Raw genomic sequence first — 20,103 nt, 5'->3', positions numbered from 1 at the left:
TTTCAATGGGCAACCACGGCAATTCATCTCAGCCAATGTAAAACAAATTAAATAACTACCAATACAATGCAATATCCAGGTACATTAATAAATCGAAAATTGAGAACAACTAATAATTACTTATATCTTGTAAGTTGATCTCGTTCTGAACCGCGAATTACTCGAAGAACAGTTTTGGAGGTTTAATATTATCATGCGATCTATGTAATATTGTCATTTAACGGCATTTATTATGTATTATTTAGAATTAGTGACCTTCAATTAACATCTTTAGTATATGTAGATCAAAATTAATCACAATAATAACACAACAAGCCATAAAATCCCAAATAATTAGTAGCATTTCAACAACAAAAATCCACTAACTCCCATTCATTAATTAAATTTTCACAGCAAATCGTTGTGTTTGTGGATTGATGCAAAAAGAAATATAACATAAATACCGAACTTGGAGCTAAACTTAAAATGGAATGTAGCTAATCAACATAAAAAGATTTCTTTTATAATAACACGTCAGTCCATTAAGTACAACTAATACAGGATTTCCTAGAATCTTATTTACATTTCAACAAATAAAACATACTTTTGAAACTAAATCATGGCTATTTGCATACAAAAAGGTCAACGAATGACCATTACATTAAGCCAAATTCTAATTAATAATATACATTAATAGAATACTGGATCCTGTTTAATTTAAGGCAAATAAAAGTAAGATACAGATTTTTTACAGCTCTATAAATTTGGAAACATTTACTTTGGATATTGGGCTAAATACATAGCCCATAATATTGGTGATTAAATGACTTTTATTTTTCAGATAATCTGTAACATAATGTGACCCATGATCAGATTCGTGCACATATAACTTAATATGAATATAGCACTGAACGTTTTCAATTGCAAGAGCTTATATTTACTACAAGGACATCTTGCTTATGCAACGTAAATATGAAAAAAAAACGCGCGTCGGAAATACTATTGCCAAAACCTTTATTACATTTTATTTGATTTTACATAAGCTGCTTTAAACTATAATCAGATTACGAATACTAAATATAGTTAGCTGATAAAAATAAAAAAAAAGATTTGCCGTCAATAATTGGTCAATCGATCGAAATATTGTTATGTGTTATTGTTGTAGGTATAACCGAAATGTATCAAGATATTTTTTTGTTTCTTTTTTTTTTTTATTCTTAACGAATTTGACTGTGTCTCTACTGTGGCATTTAGTCAATATGACGACAGCTCCGAACATATCATGATAGTCATTTTTTTTCATTGTGTATAAACGATTTATCTTATGTTTTGTTCTTGTCCATGTTGCATTTGATTTGCCTCTTTTCAAACTCAAAACCTTGATACAATTATTATCAAAAAAAGTGCAAACAGGTGGCTCATATAATTAGGATGACAATTACTTGGCCAACCGACTCAGTGTGTGCATACAAACATTTGATTAGTACACATATTTTTCCATCGCATTACTGATTGTGATCATCAAGGTGTTGTTAAAAGAGTCAATAAAAAATACTTTCTCATGATGGATATGTTCGTTTGTAATTGAACACTTTTGTACAAACCTGGTTATAAATATAATTCGGTAGGTCAAATTCGTCAAAGAACATTAAAATTACGGTCACCATCACTTCAAGAATTGACAGACCGATAAAGTGTGTCTGTGTTTTAAATTACTCCTAACATGTTTTGGTTGTCTTAGATCTTTGCCTGTACCAAGTCAGGTATATGACAGTTGTTGTCCATTCGATTTTTATGTTTTTTGTCATTTGAATTTTGCCATGATTAAGAACATTCCGATAAGATTTTTTCTGAGGTCAATATTTTTGTGATTTTACTTTTTATATCTCTGAATAGTCATCTACTCTTTCAACTTGATCGATTGCGTCATACTCCCTCAGTTTTTTGTTGTTTATCTTTGTATTTACCCCAATGGATGTATGATAGGTAGACTATTGCTGTCTCTAATTTACATAAATTGTGTCCATAATGACAATTATTTAGTGGAATGTATGTTATACGAGCCTCCCGGATCAATTATCCTTCCGTGGTATGATTTAGTATCTTTTAACATTGCTTTAAGAATGATTAAGACAAAGACAATACTATATCATATTTAATCACATTTTGTCCGTTTTATATAATAATGGAACAATAGCAGTTGTGACTTATTCGTTTATCGTCATATTGAGGATAATGACAACAAAGAAAAAAAATACTTTCTTTCTTTGGTCTCATTTTTAGTCGCCAATATCAGTGCATTACGTTGAAATCTGCACGCTTTGAAGTTAACTATAGTCTTTTATTCATTTGTTAACTAATTGTCCTAGATTTAAGCTTACTGATTCTATTTCTTATGCACGTTTCTTTTATCAAATGAGATAAGCTTATTTTTCTATTTTCAACGATGGTCTCATATGATTATATGATATATATAATTAAGAAAACAACAGAATTGGTATGCCATTGAATTGGAAACGTGTACACTGCTTACGTTTTTCAATTTTTCCTTATAGAAAATTAACCGTATGTATTAACATTAAGAAACGTACGTTCGAGTTTGATACGTTATGTTTTGAGGACGTGTTGGATGACCATTTTGACTTTGTGTCCGTCTTTGATATATACTAATTAATTGCGCTTTACTCTTATAACTTTTATTATAACTTGAAAGAGTAAAAATTTCTTCGTTTTAAAACACATATCTTTATTAGTTTGTGTGTGTAGTAAATCGAATAAAGTTGCATTTTCTGGATATAGAACGAAAAGAAAAATCACAAAAATACCGAACGCCGTGGAAAATTCAAAACAAAAAGTCCCTAATCAAAAACCAAGGATTTCTCCTATGGTAAGTGTCAAGAAGGTATAAGTAAAATTTCCAGGTTAATTGTTAATACCTAACTCATTAATTAGGCAATTTATATCTCTTAAACGAATAGTGTATAATACATGTACCTTAAATGTATTCTTGTTAAGCATCTCAGTGTCTTGACAAACTCCCGAGAAACATGGTATATTGTAGTAGGCGGCTAGTCGGCATACATGGCTGCATACTCCTGAGCACTGTGGTCCAATTATTACATGATATTTTGTCTGTGCCAACAAATCACTCGTTCTACCTGTAACGATTATACTTCATAATATTCGTTTCGTTTATACAAATCTGTAATTTGTGTTCATCACTTCCGTTTTGGATTTATTCATTATTAAAAATGGCACAATCCATGTAGTCACATGATTATATGCATTACCACTCATACGGCCGAACAGCCAAACTCACAACATAACACTACCTATCAAAACAATAGACTAAAAATTCAGAAACTAAAATACTGAATAAGGAGATACGTAAGATTGCCAATGAGACAACTTCTAAAAAGTAAAATCACCAAAAAAATACTGAACTCCGACGAAAATTTAAAAAGCAAATTCCCTTATCAAATGACAAAATTAAAAGCCCAAACACATCAAATAGTTATCATAGGTACCAGGATTATAATTTAGAACGCTAGACGCGCGTTTCGTCTACACAAGACTCATCAGTGACGCTCATATCAAAATATTTATAAAGCCAAACAAGTACGAAGTTGAAGAGCATTGAGGATCCAAAATTCCAAAAAGTTGTGCCAAATACGGCTATGGTAATCTATGCATGGGATAAGAAAATCCTTAGTTTTTCGAAAATTCAAAGTTTTATATTCAGGAAATTTATAAAAATGACCACATAATTGATATTCATGTCAACACCGAAGTGCTGACTAGTGGGCTGGTGATACCCTCGGGGACGAAACGTCCACCAGCAGTGGCATCGACCTAGTGGTGTAAATAGTTATCAAAGGTACCAGGATTATAAATTAGTTCGCCAGACGCGCGATTCGTCTACACAAAACTCATCAGTGACGCTCATATCAAAATATTTATAAAGCCAAACAAGTACGAAGTCGAAGAGCATTGAGGATCCAAAATTCCAAAAAGTTGTGCCAAATACATCTAAGGTAATCTCTTCCTGGGATAAACCGATACCAAAATCAAACCGGTATCAAAAGGATTGGAATTTAATCAATAATAGGGCATTGCACGACGCCTTTTAAAGTCTGACGTATATACAAAAGTTAGTCCTGGTATCTATGATGAGTTTATTTAACAATAAGCAAGACAAAACCCGTATAGAAAACTGTCACATGATGAAGTCGTTTGAACAGGAAATGTCAGGAAATGAGAACGAGATCTTGCTTCAACATTTGGAACACACCGCGGTCATCTGTGAGGAGATTTTTTTTATTTACAGTCGTGCGTAAAGCTGCAGCTTGTATATAGTACGACGATTTATGAACGCCATTATTTATCACAAGCTTCATCGCAGAACTAATATTTCAAGAAATCCTCTTTTCAATTGTAAAAACGGGGATTCATTAGTATTTGCATTACTTTCAATAGTACTAGTATTTATATGGTACATTGTAAGTGTTACCTGTTCTTTTATCGGACTCGGATTTATTAAAGATCAGTATTACTGTGCTTATTGATGTGTGTTTAATTATTTCACATTGCCTAGGGCTATAAGGGGAATGATTAGATCTCACAAAACATGTTTAACCCTGCTGCATTTTTGCGCCTGTCCAAGGTCAAGCCTTTGTTAGTCTTGCATCTTTATTTTTATATGGATTCTGAGTTGAGTGTGGTATTTATTCTTTATGGACCAGCTGATGCACGACTCCGGTGCGTTTTGGGGTTGTTGAAGACCTATTTGTAGCCTACAGCTGTTTTCTACTCTTTGATCGGGTTGATGTCTATTTTACACGGTCCTCGTTTCCATTCTCAACTAATTGGTATAACAAAATTCCGACCAAAGTGAGTGATATCGGGTGTTTGACAATGGTAAGCAGATCCTGCTTCACATGTGGCAGTCATCGCGTTGTTCGTAGAAATACAAACCCGTAATCAGTCTAAATGAACGTGTAAAATGAACGATAAAACCTTTCATTTATAAATCTTACCCAATCCATAGACATCATTACATTTTGTATTCTCGTATTGTATGGTCAGATCATTGTTAGGCAATAGTCCTTCGCTCTTTACGTCATCCACAGCAAAGACTCACTGAAAAAAGATTTATTTTATAAAATTATTATTACATAAACTACTAAAATTAGCCAATAATATGAGTGATTTTGCAATTAATCGTATTGTGTCTTAATAATTACTGTAAGCATAAGTATGTTTTAGTCCCTTACTATTTATTACTTGATAATGAAAAGAAGAGTAAAATTTTCGCCAGGATAAGAAAAACAATAGAGCTGGTATGCCATTGAAAAAAATACGAATACACTGCTTACATTTTCAATTAGTCATCATAGAAAAGTACATTACATATAAACATAAAGTAACGAACGTTTTGTTTTGAGGACTGCATTGGTTTGCAATTTTTTGTTTCGAGACCATGGTGTTGCCTGTCCGTCAATCACTTAATATACTAATGTTGAATTGCGTTTATGTCTTTTTTTAAGTTTTCATTATAACACGACAGAATAAACATTTCTTCGTTTTAATTCGAAGTTTTTCATTTGTAGTAAATGGAATAAATTTGAATTTTCAGAATTCAACGCAAGTTCCCATGTGATTTAGTAAATGATCCCTACCAAAATACCTGTTCTTGACACATTAAGAAAGTTTCAAAAAATCATTCTGTCTTTTTTCATTTAAATATCCTTTAAAACTTCGAAGAGAACTTGTTTATACTATTATTTTGGTTTAAATGTATCTTCAGTTAAAGAATGGTTTCTCACTTCCGGTACACTGGCAGTGATATCGATGCAATTTTATTTAATCAAAAATACACCATGAATTTAACAATCATCAAATAATGTTAATCGAATGTCTAAATTAGAAATACGACAAGATAATAAAAAGAATTGGAAAATTGACTTTTAATGATAAGAGAAAAATCAATTCATAACATAGAAAATTTTGACGTAAACCTAAATATCATGACAAAAAAAGTCCACAGGAAAAAATAAATATCTATTAGTTGACCATAGTATCTGTATCAAAGATATCCCCAAAAGGTCAACTTTTTGTAGCCATAATCGTGCCCCCTTTTCCTCATCAGTCAGGTTACGAGAAATATAAACAGATTTGTGCTAGTTGTGAAAAAAAAATGAAAACAAGACGTTTAAGAAATTCTTGCGTCCGAAGTGCTTTTCTGGATTTACCTTCATCGGTAACGCTAAAAGCCAAACATTTGAAATCCGAAGATGTATAAGTACCGAAACTGTTGAAGAGCTATATGTCAAAAATATCTAAAGTAAATAGCCAAATTCAGCTAAATATAAAAAAAGAAGATGTGGTATGATTGCCAATGAGACAACTATCCACTATCCACAAAAGACCAAAATGACACAAACATTAACAATTATAGGTCACCGTACGGCCTTCAACAATGAGCAAAGTCCATACCGCATATAGTCAGCTATAACAGACCCCGATAAGACAATGTAAAACAATTCAAAGGAGAAAACTAACGGCCTTATTTATTTTAAAAAATGAACGAAGAACAAATATGTAACACATAAACAAACGACAACCACTGAATTACAGGCTCCTGGCTTGGGACAGGCACATACATAAATAATGTGGCGGGGTTAAACATGTTAGCGGGATCCCAACCATCCCCCTAACCTGGGACAGTGGTATAACAGTACAACATAAGAACGAACTATAAAAATCAGATGAAAAAGGCTTAACTCATCAGATAAACAAAAAATACAAGTGGACGTGGCCGGGTACTTATACATCCCGACACAAAAAGACACAATGAACAGATCTGAGAGTACTCGCAGTTATCTGACAGCTAGTTCAAAGCCATTAACAAATAATAAAAAAAAATTAAAGCCAATTTTGACTGAGGGAGTTGAAAATATCATGGGTAAAACTATTGGCCAAAGATCAGCTTACCCTTCATAAGCACCTGTGTTTAAAACCATTTTATTTTTTTAGAAAGTTCATATTGCTAAGTTGTCAGTTTTTTCGTAGTGTTTTGTTTTCTGTAGTTTGCTTCTTACATTCTTAATTTATTTTTTTCAGGCACTTCGTAGTCCATCCTAAGATATTGGTCTCTAGATAGATTGCTTGCAATATATGAACAAATTGTTATTATAAATTCTACTGTATTACCTTCTTTCATGTTCCTAGATTTTTAATTATTTTCCGTTATTTTCCGTTTATTAATTTTAATTTCTCTTTGACGTTAAATACCGAAAAAGGAGACATCAAGCCAATTTTTATTTTGCAATCAATTTCTAATTTAACCTTTCTTGTGTATTCATGTTTCAAGGTATCGTGAGAATTAAATGAACCCTATACTTTCTCAACTTTCGTTCCGTCAAAGGAAAGCAGTACTAACCTTGTTGTTGTGGTCAATGGCAGGGTAGACAAATATAAAAAATGTGGTCATGTGGTAACATATATCGAACGATGTGTATGTTGTGGATTATAATGTGGTATAAGGAGAAAATAAAATTATAATTTAAACCATTCAGGTTACTTCATTTATAGTTAGAGGACAAGAAGATTAGCACTAAATGTTAGGTTGAGGTCACAGGCACTTGTCTCAATTCCCCCCCCTATATACCTAAATTAAGGTATATAGAAAAGAAAAAAAATTGAGACAAGTGCCTGTGGTTGAGGTATAGAAATTTGAACTGGTACATTTTAGAAGATAACCCTTAATCACCTGGTACAAAAAGACGGTATATGTAAAAAAAACTTGTACAAAAATCCTGAACAAATTATGATTTGTACAAACTTACATCTTGTACACAACATATATAATGGCTTCTTGAGGATAGGACATAGGGCAAGATATTTAGCTCCAAGGTAGTCGCATATTTCAAAATCCTTGCTGTCCATTCAAGGAATATGACAGTTCTTGTCTATTCGTTTTTGATACGTTTTGTTATTTGATTTTGCCATTTGATTATGGACTTTCCGAATTGATTTTCCTCTAAGTTCAGTATTTTTGTGATTTTACTTTTTTCCATGTTTGATTTTTCTTTGCTGATCTGTACAATGATCAGAAACTCACCACGTCCAAACTCGCAAATGACGTCCATTATCACTGAACTAGTATACATTTTTATAGGCCAGCTGAAGCACGCCTGCGGCTGCTGGATTGTCTCGCTGCATTGAAGACCTGTTGGTGGACTTCTGTTGTTATTTTCTTTTTGGTCGGGTTTTTGTCTCTTTGACACATTCCCTATGTCCATTTTGATTTTTATGCCATTTTCAAAAAGATCTTGCTAATTAAGATTCAAAATTGTAAATCTAATGATAGCTTTATTGTCTAGAACTATGTTGTTATAATTTGGAGATTCCAGTAAAACGCTAATGTTTGATATATCACCTATCACAAGGGGTACAATAAAAATCACGTGATGGATATACACACACCGGAAGTTACAGTCGAACTCGCCGCTTGAAAGGTTAGTAGTTGCATTTTCTTGTTTATCTTAATTAAAATTTGATTAATAAGTTGGCACACCGAATGTCGGATAGTATGTTGTTTTAAAATACAATTGTTTTTGCTAGAAAGCGTGCAGTTATAACAAACACTTCGACACAGTTATCTGGTGAAATTTTGGAACTGTGTCGAAGTGTTAGCATTAACTGCATGCTTTCCAGCAAGGATAATTGTGTATTTCAAAACCAGATAGTATCCGATATTCGGTGCACTACCTTATTTATTAAATTTTATTGATATAAACAAGTAAATACGACTACTTACCTTTCAAGCGGTCTGCTCGACTGTTACTTCCGGTGTGTGTATATCCATCACGTGATTTTGATTGTACCCCTTGTATCACCTAACCTTTAAGGCAAACGACGATTCCAAGATATTTGAAAATTAAATCATTGAAATGAATATTTCAAAAATTTGGGGCATTTAAATTAGAAAGATCATATCATAGGTAACACGTGTGCTAAGTTTCAAGATGATTAAACTTCAACTTCATCGAAAACTACCTTGACTAAAAAAGAGGATTCCGAAAATCTGACATAAAATTCCAAAACATGACAAGCGAAATTTCTTAAACAAATTTCTATAATTCGTGTACATTTCTAGTAAAGAGAATGATTTCTTACTCCTAGCATATTTATAAATCACCCACGTCAACACATCGTTCGATTACCGATTTTTGTTCCATGGAAAAAAAAAGCTGTATGTACCCTTTAATTATTGTAGTAGATAATTATTTTCTATTTTAAAAAAATGCAGTGTAATTCAACATTTGTTCTATTCTTTGTCTCTCATTATTTCTTCAAGACAAATTGATTAAAGATTTAATATTCTTAACACCCAAAGGAAATGGCGTAAACATTTTTTTACGATAAAGGATGAAAAAAGCAAGATAAAAGATGCCTTTTAATTAACATTTGATTGTTTCTTCTTAAGCATGACCTTTCTAATATTTGTTATTGAAATGGAAAGTCTTAAAGTACACACAGTGGCTTGGAACAACCTAGATCATTTTGATACCCAAATTTCCGTAGAATTATTCTGATTCCATGCGAATTTCATTGTGAATTTGCAATGAAAATAAAACGCATTAAAGATACCAGGTATACGCCAGCCATTCCTCTACAATAGACTCTTCATTGACGCTTGAATAAAAAATGATAACCGGCCAAATAAAGTAAAATGTGGAAAATAGCCTGCGGGAATGGCCTTTGAAAAACAAAGCAAATCGAGAATCACGAAAAATGAATTCAAATAAAATTGAGAATGGAAATAGGGAATGTGTCAAAGAGACAACCCGACCATAGAAAAAAAACAACAGCAGAAGGTCACCAACAGGTCTTCAATGTAGCGAGAAATTCCCGCACCCGGAGGCGTCCTTCAGCTGGCCCCTAAACAAATATATACTAGTTCAGTGATAATGAACGCCATACAATATTTTCCGATTCCAACCAAACTCTGCAATCCTTACATCTCAGAAACAAGCGCCTAGACAGATACACTTGTCTGGATTAAATAAAGTATTGGGCGAATATCGTTTTATCTGTAGCAAATATTTTTAAAACCTTGTTGAAAGGCAAAATATAACTTTCACATGACATTAATGAATAATTTATTTACTTAAAAATTTCTTGGAATCGTCGTTTGCTTTAATGCTTTCAATGGATAGGTGATGTATGAAACACATTTTGGAGTTTAGTATGACGTTCATTATCACTGAACAAGTATACATTCTTGTTTTATAGATCAGCTGAAGCACGCCTCCGGGTGCGGGAGTTTCTCGCTGCATTGAAGACCCATTGTGACCTCGGGCTGTTTTCTACTCTTTGGTCGGGTTGTTGTCTCTTTGACACATTTCCTATTTCATTCGCAATTTTATTCCCTTTAAATTAATGTGTTACCGGAAGATCCTAAGTATAACAACATAATGTCTAGACAATAATACTATTATCAGATTGATTTCTAAACCTGTTGACAATGTAGATATCAATTAGTGTGAACTTTTCAATAATGGCTTGCAATTAACTTGTTCCAGGACATAACTTAGACAAAAAATGTGTATAGTCGTACTGTACAAATCCTTGCGTAAACCAACCGTGTTGTATAATGCAAAGAAAAAACTTTTAATAAAAAACAAAAAAAATAAGAGCCAGGGCCGCTTATGATTGAAGGCCGTACGGTAACCTATAGCTGTTAATGTCTGGGTCATTTTGTTTTCTTGTGGATAGTTGTCTCATTGGTAATCATACCAAATCTTCTTTTTTATATGTATTTAAATGGGATAATCTTTTCTCCCTCCTCCACACCCCAAATTATTCATACACACTCACAAAAAAACGGCATTAGGTACACAATAATCAAACGACAAAATTAAAAACAACTTAAGGTCTATGAGGCCTAAAATAATGAGGAACACCCATATCGCAAAGTAATCTATACATCCAAGTTTAGAACACATATTGCGTCCCATTTCTGTTACACATTTTTATTAGCCTCGATGGTGTTGTTCCGTTGACATTAATCTTATTGACTGAGGAGACTTATAGGTTGTAATTATATACTGTTAATATGAAATCAATTCGACTTACATGTTGTGGTTTTTAGTATCGATGAATTTAGTTCTATTTTTTTTGCTAAGAAATAGTGTAAACAAATTTATTCTTTGCAAGAATCATGGTCGCTTTGATCTTTTACTTTTTAAAGTCTACGTTTAATGGGCGATATTAGAGCGTATTAAAGTGTGGGTATGGGGATCTATACTCTATATGGTTCAACCCATTACTATGTATTCTGTTTCCCCCAATCCCCATCAAGACCTTCATAGCTGTGATACATTTTTAGTTTGCTGAACCAATTCCCATTCTAAGATACGCTAATATTAAGATGTGTGTTTCGTGAAGCCGTATTTTCACTAACACTGCAGAATGAGCGTAGGCAGTAAATTTCACAATAAACTAAAAGTGATTAACAGTCAAAGCCACAATATAGTCTTTGATTGGATTTTCTAAGATAACTTAAGTTATTACAAAGTTTCATTCGAAAGGTATCAGTTACTCGGAAATTAAGCCTTGTAACCCGATTCAAATGCACTTCTCAACCTATTGCACTTTAAGTCTTTCAGTCCAGTAAGGTTAACACACAAGATTGTGAAGCATGTGTTACTATAATAGGATCAAACGCAAAGATTTTTTCAAATCTTAGATTTTTGTCAAAATTCTTTGAAAACAAATGTAAAATTGTAAAAACGAAAAATCCATCGACGAATTCGACCTTGAACTTTGAAATATTTTCAACAAAGATTCTCAATTTCAATGCATTATGACCGTTTTGCCTTTTGTTGTAAATATTGAATCTGTAAAACATGAAAGAAATAACAATGTGCATTAATCAATTATCTACATTTTATACATTAAGTCAATTAATGAAAAGATTTGGTTTCTATTCGTTTAGATAGTTAGTTTATTATTGTTATCTTATGTGCATCAATTTCTATGTTATATCATGACACTGGTCATTCATTTTCAATCATAAAGGTTTGGATTTTTTTTAAAAGATTGTTTGATTTTAAATTTTTTGGAAAACAATTGTTTCGGCAGAGAGGTAGACAGCACGATTTGAATGTTTCCATTGAAAGTAGGAAAACTAAAATAAGTTGAACGTAAAGTTTCATCAATATTTCATATTTCATGTATTCCATTGAAATACTGGGTTTTTTTTTATTGAAAAATAAAAATATTATACCTCAGAGCCGGTACTAAAGTGCTGAATTATATCAAGATTCATTAATAAAAATCAATCATCTACAAATTGGTACATACAAATTATTTCATATTTTGAGTTTTAGAATTGATTAACTAAAAATAGCTTTTTTAGTTTAGTTTTTTTTTTCATAAGTTATTTTTGAATAACATATTAGTATAGCCATCCATTAATTCGAAATACAGTGCATTTCAATGATGCATTAGTTTCAAGAGGCAATATAGACAAAAGTGATAAAGCAGGATGAAAAAACATATTATTATGTACTCCGATTCCTGATTGAATTTTTCTATGTTAAAAAGGTCGTACGTGGCAACCTCTCTGAATACTGGCATAGAAAGTAATATTTATGAACAAGAAAAAGAAAGGTTAAAGTTATAAATCTGAGTTAAATTGTGAAAAAGATATATATATTTCTGTGGACTGGTATCAATTTTATTTCCTTTTATTACTGTTTTCTTGTTTCTGAAGACAATTGTAAGCTTTCGTTTTAACCTTGGCATTCAAGATCATTTACACAGCTATTTTTAGTCTTATCGTGCATGTAACAATTAGATATGCAATCTTGATCGATCGATCTGCAAAAAAAAAAAATCAGTCTTACACAAGTTATGAGCAATTTTAGATTCAATGTCTTTGTTTTTTCTCCATGAAATGAGATAATAGTAGTGATAAATATGACATTATGCGATTGAACGTACATTTCAAACCTGTATATTTGTATTTATTTTTACCTGCCTGCTTAAGGAGCTACCATTTGATTTTTAAAGTGAGGGCTAAGATGGAATTGGCAGAAAGACAGGACAGAAGATTTGAAAAAAAGGCAGGATGAGCACCTTTGCCAAAAAAAGCAGGATGACAAACAATTTTTGTTTTTTTTCCGCATATTTTTCGCATTTCTTTCTATTCTGTAAACCGTGTTCACCCTAAAAGACCAGGCTCAAGCTAGCAGCCACTCGCTAGTAGCCAGTTTTCGGATGTGTCTATGAACCCAAAAATTGCATAAGATTCAAACGTACCATACACGTCATAAAGTTTTTCAGAAAGATATTTAAGTAATAGTGCACCAGACAGATTGGTTCAAAGTCGTGGCTAGCAGTTTAATCGTGCATGTAAAATACTAGAAGTAAATAATTTTTAATGAACTATGAGTAACTTAAAATAGTTTGTTTTGTAACACTGTGGAAAATTGAATTAGTGATATATACGAGATACAAGATTTTTCTTCGGAAAATGAAGGTAATTTGGTAAAATACTTATATCTAGATCATTGAACATTATGTTTTGTGGCTGAATTTATTTCATCTTAAGTCATTATCTATTTCATTATATAGACAATAGTTCAAACGGAAATTTGACTAAAATAGAAAAAAAAAGTTTATAAACGAAACCACATATTTTAGATTTGAAAATTAACTAAGCAACAAGTTCTATATAAACAAAATTGAGAATGGTAATCGCGAATATGTCAAAGAAATAACAACCCGACAAAAGTGCAGACAACAGCCGAAGGCCACCAATGGAAAGACTATTTACAAAATAACACAATGTCATTCTAAAATATAAAAAAGGACAAATGCTCTTAGAATTAGAAAAAATAAAATGTTCTTTAATGGATTCATAACTGATTACTCTTAGTGTAACTTCCAACCCAAAAGTCATTAACCAAAAACTGTTGAAACGCAATACTATAAAACCTTTGTTTTTGTACTTAAAAAAAGAAACATTTTGCAATTTTATACTTATATACGTCCCAAGTGCGATATGAAATGCAATACTTTCAGTGTGGATATCAATTTATAGCACATTATGACGAATTCAATATGCTGTAAAATGATTTTGTCTTATCTAAATCGTGTTTCTTGGAAAACGCTTTTTTTCAATTTTATCTAAAATATTATATAATATTATACCATAGTTATTGACAAGCAGTTAAATTGTTTGTAAAGACGAAATTCTTTGAAACGATTATTCCTTTGCTTTCCTGTCAGTCATCTTTTTCAATGAAGAATGATTGATTGATTGATTTTTTGTTACTGTTTAACACCACTTTTAGCACTATCTGCAACATAGAAGCGGCCAGTTTTATTAAATATATCAAAAAATTTTGGAGGAAACCTGATCTCCCACAGAGAAGCCTTCGCCATTTTGGTATTCATTTGTATTATGTGAATTTGTTTCATGGTGTTCCGGGTGGGACCCCCTTTCCAAATAGCTGGATCCGCGCCTGATTTGCAGTTTTTTAATTACCGTTTAATGTAAGATAATTAACTTGTTAATATCTAGATAGCAATTTTGTGTATCATGCTTTAAATTTCATTTCGATCGTTATAAATGACACGCGGTGGCAACTAGTTTTATAAATGTGCTATCAAATATATGTATAAAATTAAGGAGATGGGGAATAACTGCTTATGATATCTAGACAAATGTCCGCCATGCATGTGACGTGCCTGTATTTCGACAACGTGTATGGAGTTCATCATCGTCGTCAAAACTTAATGCCTGGTTTCGCGCCACTAAATTGTTTCAGAAAAGGAAAATTCAATTGTGTTTAATAATTCTTCATACAGGAAGACAATTGTCAAATTGTTTCAGATTATTGTCGGCAGTGATTGTCGGTCACAATTCCGCTAACATTGCAGGCTAATTTTCCAGATGAGACAGGCGCGTACCATTTCATTTAAGTCGTGCATTGTCACACTTGGCTCGCTGTCCAATGTTTGGAGTATCTGACGTTATTTTGACATTTTGACATTTTGAATGTTGAGCTCATCTCTTATGTTTAAAGCAGACCTTGATATCATAGGCGCTATTTCTGGAAATTCTTCCAGCCGTTTGATTCGAAGTTTGAAAACTATTTCGCAAATAGGCACACATGTTAATTCCGTTTAATAGGGAACGTGAAAAGAAGGTTCCGAACTCGGTTGCCTCGGGTACTATCAAATTGTTGGTAACATCTTTGTGTTTTGATGATTACAAAATTGTCTCCCAACAACAGTTTGAATCAACAAAACTGGCAACATTTCTATTGCCGGAAGATGCTGATTTTGATTCATACATGTGCCATCTTATCAGAATATTTTTTTATGGAAAAATATGATTTGCTTGCGTATGTTTACGTAGATTTTGTTTAAAGTAATCAAAAGAAACAATATTTAACGACCGCATAAAAATACATTAGGTCTCAGTACTTCAGCGTGAAAATCTTAGGCAGATCCAGGGGGTCTGGAGGACCAGCCCCCCCCCCCCCCCCTTTTTCGTAGGAAATGTTTGGTTGTTTATATAGGGAATCACTGTAGAATGACTGAAAGGGGTAACCTGAGGTCAGTCAGCGCCCTCCCCCTCCCACCCCACACCCCATAACGAAAGTTTCTTTTTTAATCAATTTAGTATTTTATAAGAGAGAAAGTCAAATTTGGATCTGAACATTTTCATTCCGGAATATGATCCTTTTGTGATTGAATTTCAAACCCTCGTGAAAACTTCAAAACAGTGACTTAAGCGCTTAGCCGTTTGTTCATCCATACACCCTTTTTCACATGTCACAACAAAATCATATTTGAAACAATATCGGTTAACACTCACACATATTCCGGATTAAATGCGTATTTGTAAATCCGGTGTCAATAAAAAGTATACAATATAGAATGGAGTGTGAACGCGAAACAATTCGATAAATCCAGATTTAACGGATCCCCGATTCTATCTCTTTATACTGAATGATATATTTCTTTATTGTAAAGACTAGCTAACTCGTCTTGATTTCAGGCTAACATGGCTAGACTGGCAATTGTACTTCATTCACTAAGTGAGATTATATTCAAAATGACGAGACAACAACTACGAACTCATCCTCATGTATCCAATTTTTCAACAGGCATCCAATTTCATTATTTGATTAACTTTAATGAAAACCAACCTTCTAATATTCTCTTTAGAACTTGAGAAACATGTATCAGATGGAAAAAGATGCAGATTAAATTATTAATCACCGTTTGTGAAACAATGGCGGGTAAACATTAACTACTGGAATCGGTCACGATATATGGATGAGAGTAGACTAGATAAGAAAATAAATAATTGTGCAGAGCAGAATTTCAGACGTCGTCGAGTGTGCAAAAACTGAAACTTTAGAATGTATAGTCAATTCGAATCATGTGGTATAGCGAACTTGTTTAATGACACCAGAGATATTGATAAGCGGCAAGTTAACAGTGCTATACATGTAAAACTAATGTCCGACTTCAAACAGAAATGGAATGAAGATTTGAATAAAGACACTACTAGACGTATATAATTTATACAGAACATTACCTAAATAAACTCATTGTGTTGAAGGCCGTACTTTTACGATAATGCTTTACTTTTTTAATTGTTACTTGGATGGAGAGTTGTCTCATTGGCACTCACACCACATCTTCCTATATCTCATTATATACCATCGCACAGAAGAGCTTAGTAAATACTCTCAGTTTCACTGTGGTGTTGCCCCATTACGCGTGGAGACAGGACGCTACGAGAGTCTTCCAATAGATTAAAGAACTTTTTTTGTTTGTGACAATATAATTGAAACGGAGGAGCATGTATTGACTGTACGACGATCTTAGAGACGAACTTTATAAGATTTTAAACTCTGAAAAAGAAAATTCTAGTCTATTGCCGAATTCTTTGAAACTTTCATTTATTTTAGCGAATGACAATATTAATGTAATGCAAAAATGTGCCAAAACCGGCAGGTTTATTTTAGACCGTAGGAGACATTGTTTTCCGATAATAAATGTAAATATGTTTTATGATGTCAATTTTGTTTTTATAATAGCTTTTTTAAAATCTGTAAATATGTTTTATGAAGTAAATTTTGTTTTTATTATAGCTTTTTGAAAATCTGTAAATACTAGTTACTTTTTAATCCGGCTCTTTTAATTCTTTTTAGAATGGCATTAATAATTTTAAATAGTTTACTTTTACAATTGTTGGTGAGACGTTAATAAACTATTATTGTATTGTACATATTGCATAAATTACTTATTGTACAGTTAATTAACACTGTTAACTGATCCTTTGTCTAGCAATTCAAAATGTCATAAATCTAAATCTGGATGATCCCTATACTTGAATGTGTTTCGTGTTACATTTAAGACCAACGTACAATTGCTGTTAATAACATATCAACTACATGTATATTACAACTCTCTTCTTACAAATTAGTACACTAAGGTAATGCCAATATATATCAATAAATAAATGATATGTATTAATCGTTATTGATGCTATTCAATGTTCTTCTACAAACGAGAAAAAAAATAGGAATAAAAAGATGAAATAAAGCATCCGTTAGTAATAAACCCCGCAATTGGGAAACGTATCTATTCATCTTTCGTGCTCAATTCAATGGTTAGAATTTAGATTGAAAGATATGATTGATTAAATAAAGAGCTAATAAATAATTTAGATGCTCACGGATATAAGTAATTAGTTATTACACAGTAGTAGTTCTATATTCATCACCATGTTCATTTAGATATGTGCTAATTGTGTCATGGAATACGGTTTATATATCATACTAGTACTGAAATATATATATACATTTGTAGTTGGATGGAGAGTTGTCTCATTTGAAAAGACAAGACAGACAAGACAAGACAAGTCTTGTCTTGATTGAGAGTTGTCTCATTTGCACTCATACCTCATCTTCTTTTATCTAGTACCGTGATAGACAAGTTAATGAAGTTCTGTCTGTTCATATGAAAAAATATCTGGATGTTTTTTGAGCTTTGGTCTTTAATTACTTGACACGTAATTTTTCATGGCATTTTTTTTCTATTTAGTTCCTTATTCTCTATTCTTTATATTTGTATTTGGGACATCTCGACATTATCTATTCTTTATCTTTGAGCATCCCGTGGTTTCTATTTTTATATTTGAAAAACCAAACTGTCTCTATTCTTTATATTTGACTATCCTATTGTTTTCTATTCATCCCGTTATTTTCTATTCTTAATATTCGACACCGTATCATTTATCCTATTTCTTTTCTTTTTTTAACATTCATCCACCCACTATAATTACTATAATTAAAAAATACCATCACATTATGATTAAACTACAGTATTTCTGAATTGCTGATTAAATTCAATCTTTTGCTGTTGAAGTGTTGAATGTATTCATAATCCTTTGAATAATATTGTTTCGTTCTTAAGTTTACATTGTAAAGGTAATATGATTTAAAAGAGCGGGGAGATTGGTGAGAGAGATTTAAAAACAAGATTTATTGAGAACAAGTCGTGTTAGGGTTGAATACCGGATGTTTAAAAGTCAGTTTGGATTTTTCAAAATTTAACGAACAAAAAATCAGCATACTCTTCGTAATAAGAATTTTTGTTAAAATCAAGACTTTGAATACACTACCATACATTTATGATGTTTCGTAGGACAAATGTGTGATCTTTTCATCATTGTATCTCTTATGGTACCTAGATAAAAATCACTTGATAAAACAATTCATCTGACAATGTACCCTTAGTTCAATTTGTATATTGAACATTTGGTTTAAACTAGGTCTGTCAATAATAACAAATGCTATAAATTCTAAATCATTGATACCAGTAAAAGATGAAAAGCCACGTTATTTCATTTTATTGCGTCCGAAGCGCTTCAAATTTCTTAATTTTCCTTCATCAGGAACGCTCAAAGTCAAATATTTTAATACCAATGATATGTTGTATAGCAAACTATAATTGATGTTCTTCCTCACAATTTCATAGTTTCATTCGACGGCAATGCATCTATGAAAAAATAGATTGTATATTATTTGTATTCATTCTAGTGCATGCGCATGCAATTTCTTGATGCGCATGTCGAAAACTAAACTGTAAAAAAAACAGAAAAAAAAATAAAGGAAACTACACGAAATAAATTTATAGATTATATTATATTCTGAAAAAAAAACATACCTGCAGCACCGGCTCGTTCCATTCCAAACGGGAAATAAAATGTTCCTCTTTTCCCAGGTAACAATACTAAAACATTTGTAACGGTAGTAGAAGATATGTAAAATAGTTTAAAAATCACTAAAAGAACCAATTTCAGCTGTATCTTTTCCATTTACTTTTTAAATCTGTCTGAAAACAACTTTTGCAATATAGAGATTGTCATAGAAACATACCTTATATTATTATATTGATTGAATGTATTAATTGAAAACTGATCAGGAAACAAATCATTGTCACCTGAGGGACTTGTAATTACTCACTATTCTATTGGATCAAGTTGACAACCAATCGCTAAGTAAAAAAAAAGGATATTTTAAGTATTATAGGTTAGATAATCCAAATAAATCATACAAAATCATTAAGGTAGCAATAATTAAAATAGAAGAAAATACCGATTTATTTGAAGTCCATTGTATTACCTTGCTGCGTAAAGTTCCCTTTGAAATGTTTTTTTTTCACAAATAAGAACAGGATGCAAATACATATAAATAACAACTGTTGGTACAAAATTATGTCTAAATGTTTATGAGGTTTGAAATGTACACGTCTGTTATATCTAAAATTAAGAAATTTATTACATAACTATGCTATTGCTTGTTTCTCAGACACCAAATAAGATGACTTCGAGTACATATCTTCATAGAAAACACATCAAACTATAGGTCAGGTGGTTCGACCTGGTATTTTCACTGATTATTAGGATATGAATGATTTTAATGATATGTATGATTTGCATGATATGGAGGATTTAAATGATGTGTATGATTTTCATGATATGGAGGATTTTATTGATATGGATGATTTTAACGATACATG

General features: G+C 32.0%; 1 protein-coding gene across 1 annotated transcript in view; it reads right to left on the bottom strand.

Moving 5' to 3' along the window:
- Positions 1 to 19,466, bottom strand: part of LOC134680885 (atrial natriuretic peptide receptor 1-like) — a 50,565-nt gene extending 31,099 nt beyond the window's left edge. Inside the window, exons 1-3 of the mRNA XM_063540164.1 lie at positions 19,249 to 19,466; positions 5,016 to 5,114; positions 2,974 to 3,137 (exon numbers count right to left, since the gene is read on the bottom strand). Of these exons, the coding sequence (XP_063396234.1) occupies positions 2,974 to 3,137; positions 5,016 to 5,114; positions 19,249 to 19,399 (414 nt within the window). The 5' untranslated portion in view covers positions 19,400 to 19,466. The remainder of the gene's footprint in view (positions 1 to 2,973; positions 3,138 to 5,015; positions 5,115 to 19,248) is intronic.
- Positions 19,467 to 20,103: the final 637 nt, after the last annotated feature.

This window comes from Mytilus trossulus, chromosome 8 (assembly GCF_036588685.1).
Source record: "Mytilus trossulus isolate FHL-02 chromosome 8, PNRI_Mtr1.1.1.hap1, whole genome shotgun sequence".
Classification (NCBI taxonomy): domain Eukaryota; kingdom Metazoa; phylum Mollusca; class Bivalvia; order Mytilida; family Mytilidae; genus Mytilus; species Mytilus trossulus.
Note: the sequence above shows the minus strand (reverse complement) of the source record. Positions and strands in the feature narration are given on the sequence as shown.